Raw genomic sequence first — 27,040 nt, 5'->3', positions numbered from 1 at the left:
CAGTTGTCTCAGACATGGGACATCCATTGCTTGTAGTAAATAGGGCTACACCTCCAATCTGTCTAATTAGTATAATCTACAGTGATTTCTACTCCATAAAGATAAGATACCACAAAAGGTGCAACTGCACCAGTTCAGCTGGTTCTTCTGACACCCCCACAGTAATGCAATGCTAGGAGATTACCTACAAGACTATGCTCCCTGCAGTGATGCTGGGCACAGTCAGATGAGTCCTCTAGGAGCCCCAGATGTATTGATAACTACCACACCTGTAAGGCACTGTGTACAAGCACTGCCACAAATACCACTGCCAAAACAAGAGAGGCAACCAATCAGATCATCCAACTGATGTCTTTGCAATAGCTTCCTTGGTTTTAGTATAGTGAGATGCAGCATCTTCTGGAGTGGAGCAGGGGCTGTTTAACGGCACACAAGAAAACAGTAATAGCTGTTTTAGGGTGAGACAAGAATTTCCTTTCTAACTGCAAAAGGCAGGGGGGAAATTGAATTGGGCAGAATGTAATTATAAGGTAAAACTGTCAAGGACGTGGGCTAACAGCCCTCACAACAGTATTAAAGGATCATTAATAAACCCATGCAGCCAGGTCTACATTTTATGCCTCATTCAGTTCCCTTCTGCCCATATTCCTGGAATGTGGCTGGTCCAGGCCCTGTGGCAGGACAAGCAAACAGACTTTCTGCTTAGCAATCTTTCAGTTGGAGCTTAATGCTAGTGCACTGTCAAACCAATGGAGATGTAATGGGATTCCAGCCTGCCGGTGACTGCCAGCACTGTCTCCTTCCCTTGCTGTTTCCAAATTCCTTTCCCTGCAAGTACTTGGGAGATGAGACCTTTAAGCTGACAGAACTGATGCTTTTCATTTGCAATGGCCACCAATGAGCCCATGCAGCAAGAAATGAACAGCATGTGCAAACTTACATAGCACAAGAAATTAACCTATAATCCCCATTCTGATTGAGACAGGTTCATCTCTGCACACATTTCTTGCAGATATCAGTCCGTTTCTTATTCAAGTCCACACAGCCATTTTGACCCAAACTGTGATCGAATCAGCAGCAGTTTCAGGTTTGGTTCTGCTCCTTTGGCACACTGTAGCAGCTGTAGAGGAACTGTCATGGGGAAACATGTCTTTTGCAACCCTGTGATAGTCACAGAAGTGAGGGCTTTAGTTCAGGGAAGGACGCATTCATACTATTCTCCTCTCCTGTTTCTCATTCTATGCAGCTATATATATATGCCATTCCTCTCTCTCCATCCCCACAATGACTGAGATCAATTGAGGTGCTCTCATGGCCAGGCTCTATAGGGTATAAAGGTGTTTTGCAGAGGGTCTTACCAACAGAGCATCCTTTGCTATAGATTGTTCTCATCAGAGCCCTTGATTTTGCCAGTTTTTGCTTCACTTTGCGGTAAGCCTGTAGAACTTTTATCCCCAACCAATGGATGAAAAAGATTGATAAAAGGTAGGTTTCATCTCTCCCTACACAGGTAGTAATTTTTTTTGTCATGGTTGTATTGCAGCATCTATGATTTAACGATCGAGAAGTGAAGCATTCCGGGCTAGCAGGTGATATTTTTTTTAACCTACTTTCCTCCTGGTTTTCTGGTAGGCATATAACAGAAAATAATGGTTTTGATTGTAAAAGCAAAAGTCTGGTGTATGACCCTGACCACAGCAACTGCAAGGAGGCACACTGCTTCAGACAGACACCTACGCTGTCCCCATGAGCCGCTAGCACCTGTCACTGGGTTGCAGCAGACAGCAAGTATCAAAAGACAAAGAAATCACCCTTACCTCAACAGGCAGAGAAGGCACCTGTTAGAAGTCAGTTGATTTTCTATCCTCCTGTCCCTTTCTTTGGAGGCTTGAAGAGATATTATCAATTAAAGTCTGTGTGGAGAGAAATAAACATTGAAATATCAGAGACATAAGTTGACAGCCAAGTGCAGTGCTGCCATTTTACCATGTTTTAGAAAGCAGCAGCTCAAAATTGTGAAGGTCAGTAAAACAAATTTTCCAAGCTAGTCACCGCTTTTACGAAGAAGAGCCTAGCTTTGCAACGTGCATTGGAAGGATCTGATCATGGCTCAGAAGCATGAAAACAAGGAAGTATGTTGGATCCAAATTTGATCTCCTTCACAATTATGATCACAGGGATTGCTGTCCTTGATCTATACTGGATCCTTTAAGCTGACCGCAACTCAGCGCTCCAACAGAAAGTAAAAGTCTCTGCAAATAGACACACAACAGGAGAAGTTCTTGTTGACCTCACGTTTAGATCAGTATCACCTTTCTATTCATCCTCATTTTTGCAGTATCAGCTCCCACATGTAAAAGTGACAATGATGGCTAGGATCAAGTATCAATCACATGTATACCTTTAGTTCGGACTGGTGCACCAGTTATTTTTTTATCCTCACCTCTAAAATCCAGTTATTTAAATCCTTGCTTCTGAGGCAGTGATTTTTGGAAAAGGATTTCTGATAGGGGGGGATGCCCCCAGAATAAGTACAAATCCCGCCCCCAAAATATTCAACATGTCATTGTGACTACCTCTTTCTTTTCTGATGTCCAGCATGGATTTCTTTGCATCATGACGGTATATGTCTCAGCTGCCCTGTTAAATCCCTGTTAGCCATTTCCACAACCCAAAGCAACACCCAGACAACTAGGGAAGCCCCCCTGCAAGCCATTCAAGAAGGGTAAGAGGCTTCAAAAGCCCCCTCAAAGAGAACAGCAAGTTCTACTAAATGTATAGGCTAAGATTTCTGAGAACAGCTCTATGCAGTACCTCCAGAGGGCCTGATTTTCAACAAGAGATTAGTCAGGAGAATCTGAAAAGCAATCCTCTTTTAAAAGCATCTTCAATTGATTCCTCAAAAATCACTAGTCATTCAGAAATCTGGGACTCCTGTGCTACAGTATCTTGCATTAAACAGCAGACCCCTCTGGCAATGAGCAGCTTTTAAAGAGAAACACTTGCTAAATGCTGCTTGGGACTGATTGCACCCACCATAAATGAAAATCCATAGCTGTGTCACAGGTTTATTCATTCCTATGAGGGTCTTCAGAGAAAGCCAAATAGCTCTTTTAAAAAGGCTGATAAAGTTACTCATTAAAAGAAATTTTTCTCCTCTAAAGTTAAGTTGGAGCCGAAGCAAGCAGACAGCAGCTTGTCTTCCTACCTCATGGCTTGATTGTCCTGCTCCTCTTCCTCACACTTATCTTGATCAGGGAGCTGGAAAGACACCCATAGTTGAACCAGTGATTTCAACACGAGTCCCACTCACTTCTCTTTTTAGTATTGATGGAGCTACTCAGGAGGCTGGGTCAAATGACTGTGCAAAACCAGGCTGTGCTTGCTGCAGTTTAGCAAGTCATAAGAGAAAAAAAAGAGCCAAAGGAGGCTGTAGCATAATAACGGAAGGCAGTTTCATAATGCCCCTAGAATAAGCATCTTCTTCCAAGAGCCTCTTGGAGGCAATGCTGCTGCTCTGTGCGCTGGTCCACCCATGACTTGATGAATGTGCGCCTCTTCAGCACCACACTGAACAAATGCTTGCTGCTGAACAAGTACTTACCTAGAATGGGATGCACATCCATGCCCTTCCTCATTCTTCCTAGTTTTGCAAATATGATGTTTCTAAGCCCAGGCAAGGAGAACACAAGTGAGATGGCTTACAGGACAACCTTTCATCCTGGCAGATCTTCCAAGAGGGTCAACTAATTTGCAGCTGAAAAGCAGTGACTTGGGAGGTGGAGAATGATAGTCTGCAAGGACACAGTATATTGTGCAAGGGTGGGGAAATTTTGGTCAGGTCCTTAAGGCAAACCCTTACATTTACGAGAAATGCCAGGGGATCTTTACCCACCCACACAAGGCAATGAGCAACTCTGCTCATCAGATGTCCTCTTAGGGGAAGATGCTGCATCTGTAGTTCTACCAAAAGCCACAGGACACCGCACGTCATCTGGAAATTAAATGTTTCTAAGTAAAAAATAAATACATAAAAGAACTCGATGACCTTGGTGTTGAACTACAGAAAAACGGCAATCCTGGAGATGCGAAGAATGGTTTTTTTTGACCGAATTATAAACCCTAGAAATTTGTATTTGGTACTCTTCCCACTAACAGTTACTTGGTTGAGAAAGGTACTTAGCCATGTTAGTCTGAAATCAGGCAGAAGGTAAGGCAGGGTAGTGCCTTATAGACTAGCTTGTTCAGAGGCACGAGCTCTTATAGGCTATGACTGAGGTAACCTCCAAAGCTCATGCCTCTCTGAACAAGTTAGTCTATAAGGTGCCACTTGCCCTGCAGTTACTTGGTAGTTACGCTGATACTACTGTAGATCATGAAGTATCTGGTAATGCACTGGATAGTTGCACATTAGAGCACTGGTACCATCTCCAAGTCCAAGCCCAGCTTAAACATTCCCAGGAGATATTGGTATAACCTGTTTAGCACTGCACTGCAGATCAGACACCAACAAAAAACAAGATCTTTCAGCCTGCTCTGCATTATCAGGTTCCACATGTTCTAGTGGCAGGGAAGGTGTTAACCCTTTCCATGCTGAGAGGTATTGCAACCCATGGAAAACTGGTGCCGAGCTGGGTCTGATACAGCAACGATTTGAATTAAATGGAGAAGCAAGTGGCTTCTGACTCTGATCTTGCCTGGCTTTTCCTCCTTCACATGACAAATTCCAGTGAGTATGCTGGGTCATGTATTTCTGCTCCTTTTCAGTCAAATGGGCCTTTTACTCTGTTTGCAATTCTCAAAAATCAATGTTTTCTCCATTAATTCCAGCTGCCCCACACAGTGATATTCTCTCCCTCTGCATTTTCCAAATACAAATCCGCAAAGCCAAGCAATTTTCCAAATAAGATTAATTCAACATTAGTTGCCTTTACATGGTTACCTTTTCATATTTGCATCAATGTCACCCGATAGGAGAGCTGAGGGAAACACCCCTCCTTTTACTGCAGTTGTATAGGCAAGAAGAGTCTCAGGGTACATAAGCTATTTCCTCAATGATTTTGTTATGCGACAGCTGTCATCTCTAGGGTGTACATGCACGTCTGCATCCATATGAGGCCAGGTAAGATTATTTTGGAAAAGAGCTGGCAAGTGTGAGCTTGTAGCTGGTATTCACACTCAGCATTGTGCCAGAGCAACTGGGTTTTTTACATATTGATTACTAATCAATGTATTTATGTATTAGTAATGTCAACCGCATAACGCTGGAGCACACATGCAAGATTATTGAACAGTTTGAACATTAAGAACCTCTCCCAAGTGATCAATATTTATCACCTCTCCCACACACTCAACCAGAAGCCTCAGAAAAGAAATAGGCCTTCTGCCAGGCTTCAAGGAAGGAGATTCCTGTACTGAGATTGCCACACCAAGTACCTCGGCAGTCAAGATACTGTATGTAGCTTCAGGGAAATTGTAGGGGCATAGGACTTACTAGACCAGATCAGCTCATCGACTCTGCCAGCTGAGTAAGGACCTGTATATAGTACTCCAGCAGTCCCTCCCGCTGCTGCTTCTGTGAAAATAAGTTGCCTATTGCCCAATGCCGCACATGGAGCTGGAGTGGGGTGGAGTCCTGCTCCCCCTCCCTCCTTCCTTAACAATGAGATCAGCATAGGTGCTGGCAGTCCCTGGATACAAGGGTGACAGTTGTCCAGCAAATAGGGAAGTCATTAGTGATTCCGTAGATGACTGAGGAAGCCTAGTGATCAGTTTACACCCCAAATACAAGACTGTGTTATCCCCATTGGCTGGCACAAATACACGTTAATGTTCTTACAGTTTTCCACTCCTTTTTCAAAACTGGGAGGGTTTAGACAAGGATGATCCTGCCTTGTGCAAATGCTGGGCTAGATGAGATCCCTTCCAGCTCTATTTTTCTATGATTCTATCCAGTTTTCATTAGCTAGCCAACACCCTGACCTCCCTCTGCAAAGTGATAGTATTAGAGCAATCAGAACACTGAAATATCAGCTTCTGATTTAACCTCAACATCAATCTGATGTAAACGTGGCCAATTCACTGGGAGAATGCAAGGGTAAGCAACGCCCCATATGACTGGAAGCAGCTTCACATTTTATATAGACCCTGCCACAAAGTTTAAAATACTCTCTTCCTGCAAGCATGGCTCTAGCCATTTCAAACCAGTGGGCAGCATACCAGACTTGCTTTATGGATTTAGTGCAAGCCTTACACTTGGGAACTAGATCTTAATTACTGCCAGTTTCAACAAGCTGAAGCCCATTTCCACATTCTCAAATATTTATTCAAGAGTAGGCAACACAGCTTAGCCTCCAGGCACTTCGCAGGGGACTCAATACATGTATCTGACCCAAACCAACTAAACCCACTTACCTGGGAGGACCAAAAGGAACTCATTCCCTATTCCCAAAGATGCTCCCCACAGCTACTGCATATGAAATATTTTGGATAGGCAAGGTTCTTTGGGTAGATGTATATCTTTTATTAGACCAACTGTATAGTTGGAAAAAAGTCCTTTGCAAGCTTTCAGGCACAAGCACCTTTCTTCAGGCATTGGGAGACTGCTGCTGTTCTGAGATCTTCAAGGTAGAAAAGAAGCAGTCTGTGAAAAAGTAAATAGGTGGAAGTTAGGAAGAAAATGAGTAGAGAAGGAGGGGAGGGGAAGAAGTTGGGGAAATGTGTAAATGTTAAGTTCAGGCTACATTTATGGCTACCACCAACAACCCTGCAAATATTTTGGACTGAACTGGGGTGGGGGGGGAGGGGGATATGTAAATGGTAATTCAGGCTACACTTACGGGTACAACCAACAACACTGCAAATATTTTGGACTGAACTTTGCCCCCTGCACACTGGTGTTTCCAGATACATTTGTTGAGGGAGCTTGCTGCACAGGCCATCCTTCCCTTTAGCTCACATTACCTCATTCACTGCACAGTAGAGATGCAATCCCCTTCTTATTTGATTAGCTACTGATTATAGAAAGGCAAACAGTAGCCCTGCAGCAGATGGAAAAAAACAGTCCTGCCCACAGGACAGGGCAGCTGGCTAGCCAGGCTTGTTCCACCGCGATCCCAGAAATGCCGTGACATGACTCAGCTGCTTCAGCAGGAAGGGAATTCAGGCAACCTGATTTGTTTTCATTCTTTCTACAGGCTCTGCCAAGCAGGATGACAACAGCACTTTTGTTAAGATCCCAGCAAGGCAGTTTGAAACTCTTAGGGCCGATCACACCCACTGTGTCTGTTGCTGGTGCTCCACTTTCTGAACAGTGGCTACAACAAAAAGTTACCTTTCCAAATTAACTGCCTCTTCCAGGTCCCACAGCCAAACATTTAACATGCACTAGTCAAACAGCAAGTCAGCAAAAGTACTGCCAGTTAGTCCCCCAGTCTTGATAACTGGAAGAAAGTTCATCTGAGTTCCTCATCAATACTCAGGGAATAGATTTAATAGCAATACCACATATTAGATCAGGTTTTCCCAGGTACAAAGGTGGAAATCCAGCAGCAGAGTTGTACAAACCTGTTGGTCAGAAAGCTAATAAATAGTACCCAGAATTCTTACAGTAGCTGCAGGTTTTATCAGATCTCAAAGCATTACAAAGACACTTTACTCTCCCTAATATGGGTAGGAAAATCAAGGCAGGAAGCTTCAATGACTTGCCCCACTTCAAACAGAGGAGCAGTGGCAGAGCCAAATGAAGCACTCAGAACCCCAGCCGTGCTCCCCCACCAGTCCTGTGCTCTCAGCACTTACTAACACCCACACTTACTGAATGTAGTAAACTCCTAAGATTTGTAGGGCTGTTGTGAAATCTTGTGCTTGGGTCAATAACCGTACACAGATATCAGACCATTCAAATAATCCATCCTAGTGGCAAGATGGTACACGTCATATGACAGAACTCTTAATCGATTAAGCATTCCACAAGCTAAAACTAGATCTGCAGGAACAGCAAACATACCTAATTTTCTGCTTCCTTACTCTGCTCCCACTTCCAAGGTGGAAGGCAGGGTTTCCACAGTCTATATCCCTGGACTGCATTCTTAACAACAATACTTACCTCTTATCTAGAGCATCTCATCCGTACTGGGGTGGATGGATTGGACAACTGCCCCATCCGAAACATCAAAGCAAGTTCCAAAGGCAAGTGAAAGGATTGTCCCCATTTTACAAGTATGGTAATGGAGGTACCAACGTGAAATATCTGTTCTGTCACACAGCAGCAATGGCAGAATCACATACAGATTCCCAATACCCAACTCAGACCTCTTCAGGAGCACACAGGACTGGACACTGCCTTGTTTTACTACTCAAAATGGCAAGCTCAACATATACTTGATTTGGACTCCTCTCAGTTCTAATGGGAGGGAAAAGGGGGATGGATTTCTCACCAAGTTAGCTGTCATTTTAAACGACATGTCTAAAGCCATGTGCTTCAGCTTTCTGACACGTTCTCTCCTACACCTGACATGCTGGAGAGAGGAAGTTCTGTTTCTATGCAGATTTCTCATTTGAATCCAGTAGATCAAACTGTGCCCCCACTTAAATCCTGCACAGCTCCACTGACCCAAATTCCTTCCAAGCCTCAACCATCCTGCAGCTTTTTTTCTGCCCTCTTCATCAATAGGTTTCCTGACACTTGCTTCCCTCTTCTCCTACCTGTTTAAAAACACTGCAAAAAGCAGCCTAGCTATGACCATGATGTCACCCAACTGCCTTCTCTAGCCCTGTATTGCTTCTGCTTCTGACATGCTTATCTCAGAATTTCCATGCTATACTGAATTTTGATTCTTATGCACAATTTTTAAGAGGTATTTGGGGGTACTCACATGGAGCAGAGTGGGAGAGACACTCCTTTTGAGCACATCTAGGTAGCAGAAAAGCCCCTGCCCAGATGTTTCCTCTCTAGGGTGAATCCAACAGTAGAAGTGCTGCGAGTTTGCAGGGACTACATGCACCAGAGCTGCAAGGAAAGCATCTCTGGACAAGTTGTGTCAGGTATAAAACTAGGGCAACATGCAATTACAGGAAGGCATGGAAAAAAGATTGCTACAGTATGGAACACTTTCCCTGAGCCAGTACAGGAACCCCCTGAGGTTTACTGGAATCATGGGAAGATTATGTTCCAAGAAACTTAGAACTGCTAAAAATTATTCCTGGATTTGACTTGTACAGTAGGATTTAGCAGGAGCTCAGTGCACCGTAACATTTACTTGTGTCTTTGTTTTCCCCTTGCTAGAAAAATTAGAACAGATAAGCCTGCTTTAAATTAAACAACACAGACGGGTAGGTTGCTAGGGCTGGGTGTGCTGTGTTTGGAAGATGGTGATATCAGTGGATTGGTTGATTTTGAATGTGTTGTCAAGGCAGCTTGTTACAGCTCAAAGAAGAAAGAGAAGCAAGGCCAAGATTATTTGCCTGCTTCTGGATACATTCTGAAGGCCTTCCGCTCCCACTCATTTTCGTGGGAAATGGAAATAATCAACTATAAGTTTATACAGTCTCCAAGTCAGAACTGATTGTATAGCTCTGCATCCTGGAAAATGAAGGGTAAATGTGATTCCTAGAGTTTAGGGATTCTTACAAGTCTGATGGTAGTAGGCATAATGACTATGTTCATACTTTACCTTTCCATCTAAAAATTGCAGTGTGTTTTGCAAAATAGGAATGAAGCTGGCCTAGGAAAGGTAGTGGGGAAAACGTTCAAGAGCAAAGGAGCCTAAATCTTGCTGACTTTCCATGCGTCTTGGGTGCTTTGGGCAACGTAGCCATTTTACGAACAGGGAAACTGAAGTCAAGAGAGATTAAGTGAGTCACCTATGTCACATAACAAATATGATGGACCCAAGAATAAGATGCAATTGTCCTGACTCCTAGCTCTGGACTTTTTGCTGCCCCAGGCATGGGGCAGGATAATCACGACCCCAATCATATTTCCATGAACACAATAGTAGAGGCAAAAACAGACAGAGGTTCAAGCTGATTTATCTTTACTTCACAGTCTCAGCAAACAAATCTGCATTCAAAAGTTATTTCACATTAATATATTAATTGAACATTTTCAAAATAAATATTTTTTCTTTAAAATAACCATTTCTTTACATCACTGCAATTCTAAAAACAATTCTAGAAAAGTCAGTGCGCAGAGAGCAGCAATATCATCAATCAACTAGAGATCAAACTAAAAGAAAACAGGAGGTGAGCCTTTTTTTTCCACCCAGATCGCATGCAATGAGTTTCAGCAAGCTTCCCTAACACATGATCTTTCTGCATACTTACTGGGAAGGACCATGCCCCCCCTGTACCTTCCCACTTGAATAACTCTGTAAATCTGATTTATGCAAAAGTCTCTTTAAAATGCAAGTTTTCACGCAGCTGATTATCGATCAGTCCCACAGAAGTCACAAGTGCCACAGTGACTGTTACCAAAAATCAACAAAATGACATAATGGAACAACCAAGCTTGCACCTCTCTCAGATCCCAGACGCCCACGTGAATGAGCAAGATTAGTGTTATTGATAAAGTACATATTTGGTCTGGGACCACTAACAAACAGTGCTAACCGTTACACAAGAAAATGAACAAGTCAAACAGAGAGCAATTTCAGACATACTTTCAGGTCTCACGTTTTGCTAGAGCAGATTTTCCACAGCTATTTATCCACTCATACCTCTCAACTAAACAATTTAATCGCAGCAGTAAGACGGTTCACTGGCCACAAAGTGCAGCTTATATTACTGGAAAAGGGGAAAAAATAAATAAGATGTATTAATGTTTAGAAAAAGGAATGTTCAGGATTTAGTGATTTAAGACCCATGTGTCCATCTAGAAGGAAAACAGACAATGGAACATTCTGGTATCCTGTTATGCCACTAACCAATCTTATAAGAGGACAGTATGTTTCTGCAAAAGGAAAAGCTTGTCTGCAAGAAGACAGGACACATAAGTGAACTTTGTGGGGCTACAGAATGCTTCAGGTGTCCATGACGACAGAAATGTCCTAAGTACTCAAGAAAAAATTCAACAAGTGTCAATTTCCTTCCATTTCCCAGCCTCTTTCTGGAACCTCCCCATGTGATAATGGGTCAGATGAAAGCGAAGTGAGATACTCTAAAGTTCAGATTTGTCCAGGAAAGGCAAATAGTTTTCTTTCTGGATGATGGATCTGTTATTAAATGTCAGTTTGGAACAATCACTTAGTTCAAACAAAAGTAATTTCAAATATCAAAAGAAAAAGTGATGCAAGAGAAACTAATCACAGACAAAAACCAAACCTCCAATTCTAGTATCACTGAGCACAGGAAGGGCAGGATTGTTACACCAGGGATGAACAAACCCTCAAGGCTAAAAGTAATCCATAACATTTTAAATTTCTTTCCTTACTATGCACGTTATCTACCATTGAAGTTAATGGAAGTTATGTGTCTCAAAGGAAGGCTCTACTCCTTAAAGCTGTGCAACCCACACCAAAATTCAGCCAAAGTGGGAAACAAGGAAGCAATGGATTGTGGAGAAGTTCCTTCTCAGCTTATTGGTTTTTCTTGTCTTCTGGTGGGAAATAGGGAGGTGGTGGTGGTTGATCCTAAAAGAGAAGGGGGGAAATGTAACAATCATGGCTAACATCAATGAATTCATACAAATCCTGCTTCTGCCAAAAGGAAGAACTATCAACACCATCAAAATTGCTGTCTTTAAACCTCTACTTCCCATATGTGATTGTCATCCAGGTTACAAATATTAAAGCTGGTTTCCAATTAAATTTACCCCAAGAGATTAATTCCTTATAGAATGGAAGAATCACAGAAAATTAGGGTTGGAAGGGACCTCAGGAGGTCATCTAGTCCAAGCCCCTGATCAAAGCAGGTTTATTCTCTACTAGATCATCCCAGCCAGGGTGTTGTCAAGCCTGGCCTTAAAAATCTCCAAGGATGGAGATTCCACCACCTCTCTAGGTAACCCGTTCCAGTGCTTCACCACCCTCCTAGTAGGAAAGTTTTTCCTAATATCCAACCTCAACTTCCCTTGCTGCAATTTGAGACCATTGCTCCTTATTCTGTCATCTGCCACCCCTGAGAACAGTCTAATTCCACCCTCTCTGGAACTGCCTTCCAGGGAACTGAAGGCTGCTATCAAATCTCCTCTCAGTCTTCTCTTCTGCAGACTAAATAAGCCCAGTTTCCTCAGCCCCTTCATGCAAGTCATGTGCCCTAGCCTCCTAACTATTTTTGTTGTCCACTGGACTCTCTTCAACTTGTTCACATCCTTTCTGTAGTGGGGGGCCCAAAACTGGACACAGTACTCCAGATCCCAAATAGAGGGGAACAATTACTTCCCTCAATCTGCTGGTACTGGTAACGCTCCTACTAATGCAGACCAGTATTCTGTTAGCCTTCTTGGAAACAAGGGCACACGGTTGACTCATATCCAGTTTATTGTCTACTCTAACCCCCAGGTCCTTTTCTGCAGAGCTGCTGCTTAGCCAGTTGGTCCCAAGCCTGTAGTGCTGCAAATAACTTCACAATGACTCTTGATTTCTCTTAAACGTGCAACATTCTCACCCTCACAGAACAGCATGTAGTTGTTTATTACATATAGGACAATGTGCGAAACTTACCGTGGGCATGTAGACATTGTGAGGGTTGACTGGACTGTAATAAGCACTGGCAGCAGCTTCTGCAGCCTTTGCTTCAGCTGTTGTAAACAAACAGATCAAAGAGTTAAGTGAGGCTGGAGGGAGTCTTCTTTTATAACCAAATACACCCTGCCATGTTTTCTCCCTCAAGTACAAGAACAGCTTCTGTTTCTGTGCAGAGGGGCAATGACAACAAAAATGTTCCTGGCTAGTGCAATCCCTCCCAAAGGATAAATGTCACCATATTACAGCCCAATTAAACAAAGTAGATTAAGAGCTCTTGAGGGACTCTGCACTGAAAAAGCCATGCTATCCTGGTGTATGAGCTTAGAGGTGCTACCTGGGATGATTTCGCCCAAGGAATAAATGCCACCAGTTGCTTTGGAAGAGCACTGGAACACAGGCCCCACTCACAGGAAGTGACCAAAGACATACTTTTAAATAGAAAAACAAAGGTTTAGAGAAGCTGTGGGCACTTGCTCCTGGGAAGAAATCAATCCACAAGAGCAGCCTGTTGCTTTTTATGATGCTGAAATCTTGGATTCACTTGACAGTCCTTAGCAGATCAGTGGCAGATTGAGATTCAAGAAATGTGCTAGATCCCGACTCCTAGCATACTGCTTTGACAAAATCCAGCAGGCAGCAGATTCTCATGCAAGAACTTCTAAAAAAGTGTTCCACAGGATTCTGATTAACTGTACTTAACTTGAAAATAGGAGTGAGAATTTCATGCCTTCCTCACGCTCATTTTTCTTCTAGATCTTGCACTCAGTATGACTTATTAAAGGAAATGTCAGCGGGTTAGATTCAAAGAGCATATCCATTATTCCCATGCTAACTAAACTTAGCTTTCACGTTGATTTTTCTCCTTGTATGACAACCATCTCTCCACGAAAACAAAGCTGCATTCTTTTCTACTTCATATCTCATAAACAGAATTGATTCAACCATACAATTTGTTGTTTCTATCCAAGCTGCAACGATCTCAGATTGGCTTTCAAATTAAGTTGAATTTGTAGGGCTGGCACTTATGGAAAAAACCTCACGATGTTTAACTTGGGAGCAGGCTGGCTATAAAAGTCACCATAAATAAATCTGAAACCCTCAACGATGCCAATTTTATTGTTGCTTCTCAGAGGAGAAACCCACTCAAAATATTTTTGCTCCTACTCATTGCTTCCAATATCCTTTTCCTCGATCACATCACTGTCTAACAGAACGTATATCTACTTCCACCTGGGATTATTACTACAGGCATACCTCGTTTTATTGCGCTTCGCTTCATTGCGCTTCGCAGATATTGCGTTTTTTACAAATTGAAGGTTTGTGGCAACCCTGTGTCGAGCAAGTCTATCAGCGCCATTTTTCCATCGGTTAGCATTTTTTAGCAATAAAGTATTTTTTAATTAAGGTATGTACATTGTTTTTTTTAGACATAATGCTATTGCACGCTTAATAGACTACAGTATAGTGTAAACATAACTTTTATATGCACTGGGAAACCAAAAAATTCGTGCGACTCGCTTTATTGCGGTATTCGCTTTATTGCGGTGGTCTGGAACCGAACCCGCAATATCTCCGAGGTATGCCTGTATTAGAAAGAGGTTCCACTTTAACTCCATGGACACATTTCTTACCCGCGGGAGTGGAAGGAAGGTCTGGACCACCGACTGGAGGTTCCATGGGCCCAGGATATGGAGGTGGTGGAGGCTGCATATAACCCATGGCTCCGTCCATCATGGGAGGACCAGGATAAAACTCTGCTAAAAAACAGAATGAAGAATCAAAATACTTTAAGAGGGAGTCTCTTCACTTCACTCCTAATATAGAGCCAAAACAAGTCACGGTATGATTAAATAAGCACCTAAGTGACATGAGGCGCTGAACCAAACTGGAGAACAATCCAGATGGGTTAGAATACAGAGAGAATATGGTGAAGGCGATTTAACTGTAGCAGTCTATTACAGACCTCCTAACCAGGAGGAAGAGCTTGACCATAAATTCACTTGGGAACTGGCAGCAGCTGCATGCTCTCAGTGCATGGTCATCATGGGCCACTTCAACCACCCTGACATCTCATGGGAAGAGCATTCAGCTAAATATGATTGGTTACAAAGCTTCCTCACTTGCATTGACGAGCTCTACTTGACTCAAGAAGTCTATGGGCCGACAGAAGGTAAGGTGCTGCTGCATCAGGTACTGGCCAAAGGGGATGATCTAGTCAGCGACCTGAGGATCAAAGGGAAGCTTAGTGACAGTGATCACGAGCTGATCGCTTTCTCTATTCATTGCCTAGCTGGCAAATCAGTCAGCAGTGCAGAAAACCTTGACTTCAGGAAAGGTGACTTTCACAAGCTCAGGAGGTTGGTTGTTGAGGCCCTGAGAAACCATGATCTGACAGGGAAGGGAGTCCACGATGAGCGGTCGCTCCTTAAGGACATGATCCTAAAAGCACAAGGGAAGTCCATTCCAGCCCGTAGGAAAGGTAGCAAAAGGGCTGGGAGACACCCTTGGCTCAACAGGGAACTCATGCACCTCTTGAATCTGAAAAGAGAAGTTTATAAAGGGATGGAAGTCAGGAACTATCACTACGGAGGATTATACAACACTGGCCCACACCTGTAGAAAGCAGACCAGAAAAGCCTAGGCTGAAACTGAACTCAAACTGGCTACAGGAATCAAGGACAATAAAAAGTCCATTTTCAAATACGCAGGAAGTCGAAAAAAAATCAAGGGCAAGATCAGACCCTTGCTAAACCAAATGGGGCAGCTGACATCCAACATCCAGGATAAAGCTAATCTCCTCAACAATTACTTTGTGTCAGTTTTCCACCAGCCCAAGGGGATCATCCCGCCTGACAGGACACAGAACTACCAGGGCAAGGGCCATCATATGCCTATAATTGGCAAAGATCTTGCAACGGAACAGCCTGAGAAGCTGCGCATCCACAAGTCAGCTGGCCCAGATGGAATGCACCCAAGAGTGCTAAAGGGTTGGCTGATATCATACCACGACCAACGGTGAGGATATTTTAGAACTCGTGGCACTCAGGAGAGGTTCCTGAAGGTTGGAAGAGGGCCAACATGGTGCCCATCTTCAAGAAAGGAAGGAAGATCCAAGGAACTACAGGCCTCAATCCCTGGAAAGATCTTGGAAAAAAAAAATCAAAGAAACCATCAACAACAGACTAATGGAAGGCAATGTTCTGAGAGATAGCCCACATGGCTTTGCTGCAGATAGGTCTTGCCTGACCAACCTCATTTTCTTTTATGACCAAGTGACACATCACCTGAACAAAGCAGAAGAGGTTGGTGTCATACATTCAGATTTCAAAAGCCTTTGACTTGGTTTCCCATGATGTCCTCACGGTAAAACTGGGGAACTGTGGCCTTGACAGACTTACAGTCTGATGGCTTGGGAACCAGCTCTGTGGTTGGACCCAGAGAGTGACAGCTGCTGGAATTGAGTCAACATGTCACATGGTGACCAGTGGTGTCCCCCAGGACTCAGTAGTCAGACCAATACTCTTTAATATATTCATAAACGGTCTGGATTTGAGTGTCAGAAGCAGACTGGCTAAGTTCACAGATGACGCCAAATTATGGGTAAGTACGGTCATGCTAGATGATAGGCTAGCAATTCAGGCTGACCTGGACAGGCTCACAAGGTGGATGGATTCAACATGGAGAAATGCAAGATGCTCCACCTCGGGAGAAAAACCCATATCATACTCATAGGCTTGGCAGTGCTACACTCACTAGCACCACAACCAAATAGACCTGGGGGTCATGATTGACCACAACGTGAACATGCGATGCTGCAGCCAGCAAAGAAAATAAAACTCTGGCTTGCATCTACCAATGTATCTCAAGCAAGACCCAAGAAATCATCCTCCCACTGTACTCGGCCTTGGTAAGGCTGCAGCTGGACAGCTGCATCCAATTCTGGGCTCCACATTTTAGAAAGGATGTAGAGAGGCTTGAGAGAGTCAAGAAGACAGCCATGCACATGATTACAAGTCAAGAGAACAGGCCTTATAAGGAGAGGCTGAGAGGCATGGGACTCTTCAGCCTGGGTAAGTGAAGGGTTAGGGGTGACTTGGTGAAAGCCTGTAAGTACATAAGGGGTGTGCATCAGGAACTGGGAGAATGTCTGCTCACCAGGGCACCCCAAGGGAAGACAAGGTCCAACTGTTGCAAACTGCTGGAAGACTACTTTAGACTGGACATAAGGAAAAACTCCTTTACCGTCCAAGTCTCCAGAGTCCGGGATAGACTCCCCTCAGAAGTGGTACAATCACCTACTCTGGATACCTTTAAGATACTCTTGGGCGCTTATCTTGCTGGGGTGATCTGACCCCCGCTGACTTCCTGCCCCTTGGGCAAGGGGCTGGACCCGATGATCTCGCAAGGTCACTTCCAGCCCTAATGTCTATGAAAACTGAGACAGTATCTTGAAACAAGCATCCCTTGTCTTTCTTCCCTCAGATACTTTTAAAGCTTATAGACTTAAATTTGCAGACTCACCTGGAGGTGGTGGTGGATAGGGGTAACCTGCTGGAGGGGGAGGGAAAGTCCCATTGGCTGCAGGTGGTGCAAAGGCATAGGCTCCATTGGGCATATAGGAATAACCATATGCTCCATTAGGAACTTCACCCCTGGAAGCTATAAAGAGAAAACCCAAATCAATTCAACCAGGTCTACAAGAGCGCATCAAGGACAAGACAGCCAGAGGCTCTTCACAACAGGAAGTAAAACTCAGAGACTAGTGGTGGAGGCCAAGTATCACTGTAGCTGCCAGTATGAGGCCAACTGTACAACCAGGTTCAAAAACAGACTAGGACAAATGTATGGAGGACAGGTCCATTAATAGCAATTAAATAAAAGAGTCAAGGGAGTATCCTCTGACATCCCTAAATCGATGATGGCTGATGCCAGAGAGAGTATGATGTGACAGATTAGATTAGACATGCCCTATATACATGCTTTTCTTCTAAACTATCTTATACTGCCACTGTCAGAGACAGGCTCCTGGGCCAGATGGACCATTCATCTGACCCAGCATGGCACTTCTTACATTCTTTTAAAGTAAAGCAAGTGAATTCCCAGAACTGGCTCAAATTAAAAATACATTTTAACCCACTGGGCTACATTTTATTCTAAGAGTACAAACACATCAACAGAAAGCCATTATCCCTCTACCCTGTTGTACAACTAGCTGATTTAGCTTTCTTTTTCTTTGTTAAAGATTTCAGTACCTTGAGCTGCAACCTGCAGCATCCGTTGTCCAAATTCAATAGCACCCCCAGCTGAAAAGGTCATTTTGAACGTCACAGATCCTTCCCAGCCACCTGCAGAGAAAGACAGGATTCAGAAGGAAGAAGAAAATCCTTTTCAATGTGTTTTTAGACTTCTATGCCAAATATTGTGGCGTATCTAAAGATCCCTCCTAGATTGTACTTTGCAAGACTTATACCTTAGAGGCCCATGGAAAAATGGTAAAAGTGCTGTAATTATGTCTTGGCTGAAGTCATGTTGGCCTGCTGGTACGTTTCAAATTAAGAGATGCCTCAAATGTTGAGGTATCAATGAGGGAGAGACAAGGAAAGTTTCTAAACAGCTCCAGTTCTTTTGTCATACCTGCCACCCTGTAGACTAAGTTATCAGGCACATTAGATTTGCTCCATCTTCGTAAAGGCTTAGTGCACAGGACAGGGAATTTGTTAATGCAGGCTGGTAAAAAGCCTTCACAGCTTCAAGAGTCAGCTGTAATTTAAATCTGGAAATTCAAATACCCAGTAAAACAAAGAGCATAAATGGCATGAGTTCTCATATGAGCAACATTTATCCACTACAAAGTCCAAGGAAGATGACCTAAGTTAGTTTAATAAAAATTAGTGACATCTCACTTTCAGACTAAACAGGAAAGCTAGAACAGCCAAGAGTCCTAACAATGCATCACAGCAGTGTCAGTGTCAAGCCAGACAAAACTACAAAGATTAAATGTCATTAACAAAACCAGACACGTGTTAAATAATGACGCAGACCTCTTCTAGGGAAGATGCACACAGAATGAAGGAAATCCATTTGCCTTTCATATGGTTTCTACTTTACTTTCACTGTATGTGCTTCCTCACAGCCTAATTTGTCCTATTTGATTCCACACAGAACCTGTGATACTGACTTCAGGATAATAAACTATAGTATCATAAGCACTGGATCATGATTTCAGGGCAGAGGTAAATAGGAGAAATTGAGCTGAGGATGAAAATGTATTAAGTGACAACGTTAGTAACAAGGAAGTGACACCAAAAATCCTGAGCAAGTAAAATCCTTGTTGTACAAGTCTTTTTCCTCTTCACTCCATATTTGACCCAGTATGGAATCTCCTTTTAAATGAGTTTCTCTTGTTTCAAAACAGCCCAGTCTCTTTCAACCCTGACACAAAATAATTTATTCCCGTTTCTTTAAAACTAACATGATTTAAAATTGCTTTTATGGCTAATATATTTTGCGGCAACAACATGACTTTCCCTCAACTTGATTGATTATGCACGACTATTTTCTGTATGTAATCATATCTGAAAGGGAACAGACTCAGAAAAGAAATGGATGCATTCAGCATAAGGAGATCTGGAAAGGGATAGAATAGTTGTTATCTCAACTGGCCATAGCAAATTGATGTCCTTAGAATGGTGCTGGCATGGGTTTCTCTTATCCAGAAGCCACTTTAGGATGTTTAGTCAATGAGATCAGGCAGCTGATTGAATTTAACGTTCTGAATCGAGGGATGCGAATGAGATCAGACGCTTTACCAAACCACTTCATTGTAAGTAGGGGAGGGGTGAAACATTTTTAGCTATTATTTTCAAAGAAAGCAGCATGGTTTTACAGTTCTGAATAACAAATTTTTGAGTGTCACTCAGTTTAGATCAAACCCAATACTCACTTCCTTGTGAACCTGATACGTTTCACGTCTTAAACTCTACTATGAATCCATATAATACATACCTCCTGTTTCTGCTTTCACTGTACCCTTAATGTAATTTGCTCCAAAGACAGGCTGCTTAATCTCACAATCCTTCATTAAATAAAAGGGCATCATGAAGGACTGCATGGGGTCCTTTCCCTTTGACACAAAGATAACCTGCAAGGCAAAGGAGCAAGTCTGTGATAAGGCAGCTTTAGAATGGTTAGGAAACACAGAGCCAAGCTGCTGTCAGAAGATGGAGTTCAACATGCTGAAACTGCTTCCCACGCCTGTAGCTTCTAATCGGTTCTGCAAGTCACGAGATCTGCAGCAACAGGGGTAAACAGACACTATCAGGCAAACACTACAAAGGACCTTCTAGAAACAGACCCTGAAAAGGATTACTGGGCTGCTCCCTGCTCTCCCCATAGCCATGACTTCATAGTTTAACTGATGCTTTAAGCAACTAACTACACGTCTAATTCAATTCCTAAAAATATCTGGCAGGCTACTGGCCATGTTGTTCTGATTATAAATGTCATAGTTTCACAGTTGTTTGGGGATAGAAGGGACCTTACAGATCATCAAGTCCAGCCCTCCCTGCAATTGGGCAGGAAAGACTGCTGGCATCAGATGACCCCAGCAAGGTGGGCATCAAGATGCTTTCTGAAGATCACCAGGGTGGGTGACTGTACCACCTCTGGGGAAGAGTCTTTTCCAAACCCTCAGCACTTGGCTTGTAAAGAAGTTTGTTCTTAAATCCAGTCTGAAGCAATCTTCAGTCAGCTTGTGCCCATTATTTCTAGTCCTTCCATGGGGGACCTTGGTGAACAGATGCTCCCCTCGGCCCTGATGTATGCCCCTGATATGTTTATAGGCTGACACCAAGTCCCCTCTGAGTCTTCTCTTCTCCAAGCTGAACAGTCCCAAGTCTTTCAGTGATCCAGCATACAGGGTGACTCCATATTTTCAAGTTCAATTTTAGGAAAAACAGTTTTTCCCTGAACTATAAATCAATAACTGTATTTAAAAGATACTGGACTGCTATGGCCCTTATAAAACCCCACAGGAGAATCAAGTAACCAAGGAAAGGAGCCAGGGGGCTATATACACTAAAAAGACAAGAATAAAAAAACTGTACTAAAACTTGACTTCATATTTTTGTTGCAAAATACAGTATGTACAAAAATCAAGATTGGACAGGGTTTAATTATAGGCCAACCCCACAGACAAGTAGGGCATGATTTTTTATGGTTTGCCTGGAGGAAACAAAAGGCAGACTTCATTAGAATGATTCACTAGTTGCTTCTAGAAACTAGTACGTTTTCTCACCTGGGCAAATCAGATAGAATTTACAATGCATTTGTTATGCTCCTGAGTCAAAGGATCATCCTAACTTTGAGGGACACTAAATGAACCACATTTTCCAGAATCAGTAAAGTTTCTATGAAACTTTCATTATAAAGACTTCAACTTAACTACACAAAATTACTTGGCTACTTACTCTATATGGAGTCAAGAAGACGCTTCCTTTCTTGGTCCCTTTGAAGGCATCCAGCATAGATTCTATATCACTGAAAGCAATTTCTACGTGGTCATAGGTCATCAAAATGCTAGAGATAAGCCAAGAAAAGAAGATGCCTATTATTAGGACTCAATTTGTAAGAGTAGGCTGTATGTGATTTAGGGACCTATGGGAAATGAGTCAATAACCTCAATCTAGGGTTAAGTAGAGGACCTCTGTTCTCACAAGAGATAAAATTGCAACTGGTTTCTTTTTAGGCAGTCTCCGACTTCAACACTGTAGTGCTCTTGTATTCTGTTTATCATTTTGACTCAGAAAGTGGCATATTTAAGTAAGTGCTACTCATACAGTTCTATTAATATGAAGGTGCCTTACACAGGTACAAGAGTAGTCTGCAGTGATTTAACTAGGTTTACATGGAAACCATTGAATCAGTACAGAAACTATATGGGGCGCTGGCCTCAGTGGTGATAAGCCATGAAGGATGATTCCCTGACGCAGGGAATCATCATGTCAGAGTTCATGGTGGAGAGATGTTCTGCAATTATCTGGAACGTAAGTTTTCCACAGCAGTGAGAGCCCACCTCTTTAGCAGACCTGCCACAAATTAACCCTGAATCCCAAGTACCACTCGGAGTCTCTTCCCTGCCTGATCCTTCTGCCCTTGCCCTGTGCTCCCAGTCTAATCTGCTGCTCTGCTTTCTGTTTCCCACCCTGTACTCCCAGTCTGATTTCCTGCTTCACTTTCTGCTCCCCACCCAGTACTTCCAGTCGGATCTGCTGCTCTGCTTCCTGCCCAAGCTCCCCATCTGATCTGCTGCTTTACTTTTGCTCCCTGCCCTTTTCTGCCACTGTCCTGCCTCCCCCATCCCTGATCTGCCACGTGTCACATGCAGAAGTTGCCTGTGCCCCAGGCTGGCCATCCATGTTCGTCCACCTTCTATAGAGGGAGAACTTCCATCTCCAGGGATAAAGACCAGCACCCTTTTTTCTAGCGACAGACCTCGCCAACAGGTCATTTCCTAAACAGGCAGAAGAAAAGTAGAAGTCCCTGCACAGGGGCAGCAAAGAGGATGGAGCCGGACTGTTCTCAGCCGTGGCAGATAACAGAACAAGGAGCAACGGACCCCAGTCACAACAAAGGACTTTTTGGTTGGGTGTTAGGAAAAACTCTCCCATGAGGAGAGCAGTAAAGTGCTGGGACAGGCAACCTAGGGAGGTGGTGGAAGCTCCATCCCTGAAGGTTTTTAATCCCTGGCTGGACAAAGCCTCGACTGGGATCAGACTGTTGGGGCTGGTCATGCTCTGAGCTAGATCAGGATTTCTCAACCCATGGGGCACAAGAATCTATAAAACGGTCACAAACAAACCAGAAAAACGGGTTCAACCTTTAAAAGAGGGAACCGGGGGTTGCCCCCTGCAGGCGGGCGCAGCTCTATGCTGCAAGGGGCAGCTCGGGGGAGCGGGAGGAGGGCGATCAGGCCGGGGCTGTCACGCACGTGGCAGCGTGTACAAAACCAGCCATGGCAGGTGCCAGAGCAAGGCGCAATGGGCTCACGCTGCAGCCAGGAAGACTGAGGACGCGCGCTCAGAGGGCCGCAGGGCCGGGGCGGTAAGGGTTAAACTCCCACGGAGGGGGCGGGGCGCTCCTGGCCCGCGAGGAGCGTCCCGCCCACATGACCCGAGCCCCGCCCCCTAAGTAACGGCCGCCGGGGACGGGGGCCAGGTCGCCCTGGACTGGGAGAGGGGGGGCGTTCACCTCTCGCTGTTGTTGATGATGACGCCGCCGCCCTCCGAGTGGTTCTTGTTGAGCGCCATAGCTGCCCGCCGCGCGCTCCGCCTCAGAAGGGAGGAGTCCACTGAGCCTGCGCGGCGCGGCGTGATCACGTGAGCCAGCGCGGCCCTGGGGCATGCTGGGAGATGCAGGCGCCGGAGCTGCCTCCAAGGGGCGGGGCCTACTGTTCCCGCCAGAACGCGGGCGGTGCCCCGGGCCACTGTGGGCTCAGTTTCCCCCTGCTTCGGGATGCTCCCTAGCCTGATCTGGACCCAACAGGGTGGGAAGCAGATGGCAAGTGAGGGACGTAGGACTGGCCAGGACCAACAAGATACACCATAAAAGAGCAGGTCAATCGAGTGCAGGCCCTGCTCAAGACAGGACTATCCCTGACTAAACCAGCCTAGCCACGTGTAGGTCCAACCCATCCTCAAAAATGTCCAGGGATGGAGATGCTACAACTTCTCTAGGGAGCCTGTTGCAGTGCTTGACCACCCTCTCAGTCAGAAAGTTCCTTCTCATCTTCCCCCCTAAATTTCCCCTGCTGCAGCTTGCAGCCGTTGCTCCTACTCCCTGTCCCCTGTAGCCAGAGACAAGCCCAAAGGCGGATCCAGAATTTAGAAAAGTGGGTGGACATAGTGCGGTGCATCATCTCCTAAAACAACACGCATTTTTCTCCAGTTAAAAAAGCTAGAAGCTTTACTAACCCGCTAGGGGCCTAGGCTTGTGCTATTCTGCTTAAAATTGAAACAAAACCAAGTATAACTTCATTGGACTGAATTAAAAAACAATCTGCGGGACTGTGAAATAGGAGTCTCGTAACCAGGAGTAGCAAACAGACCGCAGAAATGCAGAAGAAAAGCAAGCCCAATGGGTGGAACGTCAAGACCATTAAAAAGAAGAGCGGGTCATGACCAGCAGCAAAATGAAGGCATCAGGTAGATTATGATAAGCCATGAAATCAAGTGACTCCCTCAGCATTGCCTGACTAGAAATGCTGCTGCCACTGCCAGGCTATTAGTTTTAAATTTGAAAGGAGCAGGAATAAAAGAGGGTACAAGTGCACCCCCCTCCCCATCCACCCCTGGAAAAGCCCATCTCCATGAGAGTGGGAGAACCTCACCCCCACTTAAAGTTAGGCCGTAGGCATGACCTTGCTTTGACCCATTTCATAGTTTTTCCCATGACAAATGCAACACTGGTGTGTAGCCAAGTAGCCTAAGCCAATGTTTGACCATCCTTCTAGCCAGGATGTTCCTCCTCTTCTCCAACCTACATTTCCCCTACTGCAGTTTGAAGCCGTTGCTCTTAGTCCTGTGCCTCACAGACGTGAAGTAGGAATTGACAGTGTCTAAATCAGCACTTCCCAAACTTCTCAGCATGACCTCATTTATGGCCCCATTTCCTCAATGTGGCCCCCCACCCACGACCCCATCTGCTGATGTTGTTACCCCATTTGGGGTTGTAACCCACAGTTTGGGAATCGCTGGTCTAAACCATTCTGACCCTCTGTGGGAGTTCTTTGTGCCAGGAGAATTGTTGGGTGTTTTTTTTTTCCTGTAGTCAAAAAAGGAGTGGAAGTGAAGAGCTGGCATATTCTGAGTCTAAAAAAGGTGGAGAACTGCTGGCCTCCTTAGGGAGACTTGGATTGGATGTGATTTGCGGGGCTTGTTCTGTTTTCTGTTCCTCTCCCAGGCCACAACTGAGAGCAGTGGAAGGACAGATGCAATTGTATGAGCCAAATTTATTTTTAAATGTCACTTTCCACATTTGCGAGAAGAAAGGATTTTTTTTTTAGGTGTTATCTTTTATTGGATCAACTGCATGGCTGGGATAAAGTTAGACAAGGTTTTGAATGCAAGGCATTATTCATCCAGTCTGGGGAGAAAAGCAAGCATGATTGTTAAGAACCATTAGCAGAGCTGTGAAGTTGGAGGGTGCAGGGAGACACTTCCAGGGAGGGGTGATGATAGACAAATAGCAAATTTCTACATTTCTTTCTGAGCTTCTGCACCAGTGAACCTTGAGGAAGTGAAGTGCAAACCTTTTTTTTGAACAAGATGTCCCCCACACTGTGAACTCTCCACGGGATTTCATTTGGAACAATTTTTGGCTCTTAAAATATCATTAAAAAGAGAACCCTTACTGAGCTGTAACTACAGTTCAGGTTCCACCACCCTTTTCTAAACTCTTTGATTTGTATTTTCTGTACTGTAACTGTGGGGATAATCCAGTTTTGTTCTCATCGTTTCTGGGAGAAATCTTGAGTGTGTTTAGAATTACTATTTACCTTCTGATTATATTGGATCCTGACCATATATAAAAAAGTACTTGAAATTACGTGAAGTACCCTTTGAATTGAATTGGGAAGAAATGTTTCATTTAGACATAGCATTCTTCCATGGTTCCTGTCTTAAAATGATTTGTGTTGTTGCTGGGGGGCTCGTGGAACAGCTGCATTTGATGGATGGATGTTTAGATTTGTAAAGTGCTTTGATATTATATGAATTGCAAGTTGTTTTTGAAACAATGTAATTTTGTTGTGGTTTACACCTCATCTATTTTTTTTTCTGAAGAAATTTCCTGGCTGGCACAGAAGTGGCTGAAAAACACTCATTTAACCTGGATATGATCCCAGGAAAAGACCTTACAAGCAAGAGCTGTTTATGTATCACATTGCAATGCTACTACTGATTTTGGTACAATTGGTCAGATCTACCAAGAAGCCAAAGGCTGACATGAAATGGAGGCAAAGCTATTTTTTATTTATAGTGGGTGGCCAAGACAGAACTGAGAAGCTAGAGTGAGACAGTTGAAATAGCAGTTGTTTGCACTGTGGATAAATGGAATTTGGTCCCATCTGCTGCAAGTGTGTTTGCTGATAATCCTCATCAGTTTTTATTTAAACAAATAAAATATGTGATTCAACATCTGGTCCTTGTCTAACAGCAAGTATAGTAAACTCAACACAAAAAGAAACGTTACTAATAGTTCTGGGCTTGCAAGATTAGGCCTCATCTGTTCATTGCGTCTAACAAAGCTAAAGAAACTGGAAGAACAAGGCATCTTCTAAACCAGAGGTTCTCAACCTTTCTCTTCTTGAGACTCCCCCCCCCCTACACACAGCATGCTATAAAATCTCCATGGCCCACCTGTGCCACAACTGCCCAGCTCCCCAGCCCTGCCCACGTGGTCCAATGCAGCAAGTGGGGAGCCCCGGGGCCACACTCACCTGCACAGAGCCTCACCTGCCTGTCTGCAGCACCGCCCGCATGATGGAGGCCATGGGGCTGCGTAGGGCAACCCCCCTCCTTCCCCTCCTCAGGACTTGCTTCAGCCCCACAAGGGCCAAGGCTGCTCCTCATGCCATGCTGGGGTGGGTCAACCCCCTGAAATCTACTCCTGGCCCCCCCCCAATTGAGAACCACTGTTGTAAACAGGATTCATTTTCTTTGCCTTTATGACAACTAAGGACAGGGTGATGATGATGGTGTTCGGACAGTTTGGCGATGAACGCTGTATAATACCTAGACAGACAGAAGGTTTAAAAGGTGGGCTGTCTGATAATTTTTAAAAGGTGGACCATTTTTAAAAGGTGGACTGTCTGATAATTTGGATAAAAGTTTTGCCAAGCCTAATGGTAATAGAAATATTCTCCGAATAGTCTTCACTTTAGTTAAAACACAGTTTATTGAATTTAAGCTTTCTCCTGCAGGACTCACAAAACCCCACGTCACTACAGCATCTTAACATCTGAAAACCAGAAAGTGCAGTCAGCTAGTGCATTGTCATTGTCTGATTTATGTAAGCTTCAAAAAACTAAGCTAGATAAATTGTGGAAAATCAGCCAGATTTAAAAATCAACTGCCATGCCATCATCTAGACAGTTACCAGTGACAAAGAGCAAATCTGTATGTCTAATATCCACATTTTGTAACCCATCAGCTTCCCCTTAAAAAAAAAAAAAGGTTACCAAAGTTTATTCCACTCCAGATATTCACTGACTTTAAAAAATCTGGCTTCATTTGAAACCTCCTTTTGGAGGAATGCTGTTGTAGTGTTGCCCACTCATGATATCCCACTCATGATAT

At 44.0% G+C, this 27,040-nt stretch overlaps 1 protein-coding gene across 2 annotated transcripts; it reads right to left on the bottom strand.

Moving 5' to 3' along the window:
- Positions 1–10,020: 10,020 nt before the first annotated feature.
- Positions 10,021–23,056, bottom strand: WBP2 (WW domain binding protein 2). Of its 2 annotated transcripts, none has more exons than XM_090060508.1 (8): positions 22,935–23,056; positions 21,155–21,263; positions 19,692–19,827; positions 17,939–18,031; positions 17,208–17,345; positions 14,318–14,443; positions 12,663–12,739; positions 10,021–11,630 (listed from the first exon to the last, which is right to left on the bottom strand). In XM_090060508.1, the coding sequence occupies exons 1-8, from the start codon at positions 22,991–22,993 to the stop codon at positions 11,577–11,579; spliced, it is 792 nt and encodes a 263-aa protein (XP_089916634.1). In that variant the 5' UTR covers positions 22,994–23,056; the 3' UTR covers positions 10,021–11,576. The 2 variants fall into 2 exon arrangements, with proteins under 2 accessions (XP_089916634.1, XP_089916635.1); XM_090060509.1 differs by having other exon boundaries at positions 14,318–14,440.
- Between the last annotated feature and the right edge of the window lie 3,984 nt (positions 23,057–27,040).

Source organism: Crocodylus siamensis, chromosome 8, assembly GCF_052110815.1.
Source record: "Crocodylus siamensis isolate JL-2025a chromosome 8, ASM5211081v1, whole genome shotgun sequence".
NCBI lineage: Eukaryota > Metazoa > Chordata > Crocodylia > Crocodylidae > Crocodylus > Crocodylus siamensis.
This window is presented reverse-complemented; position numbering and strand designations above follow the sequence as displayed.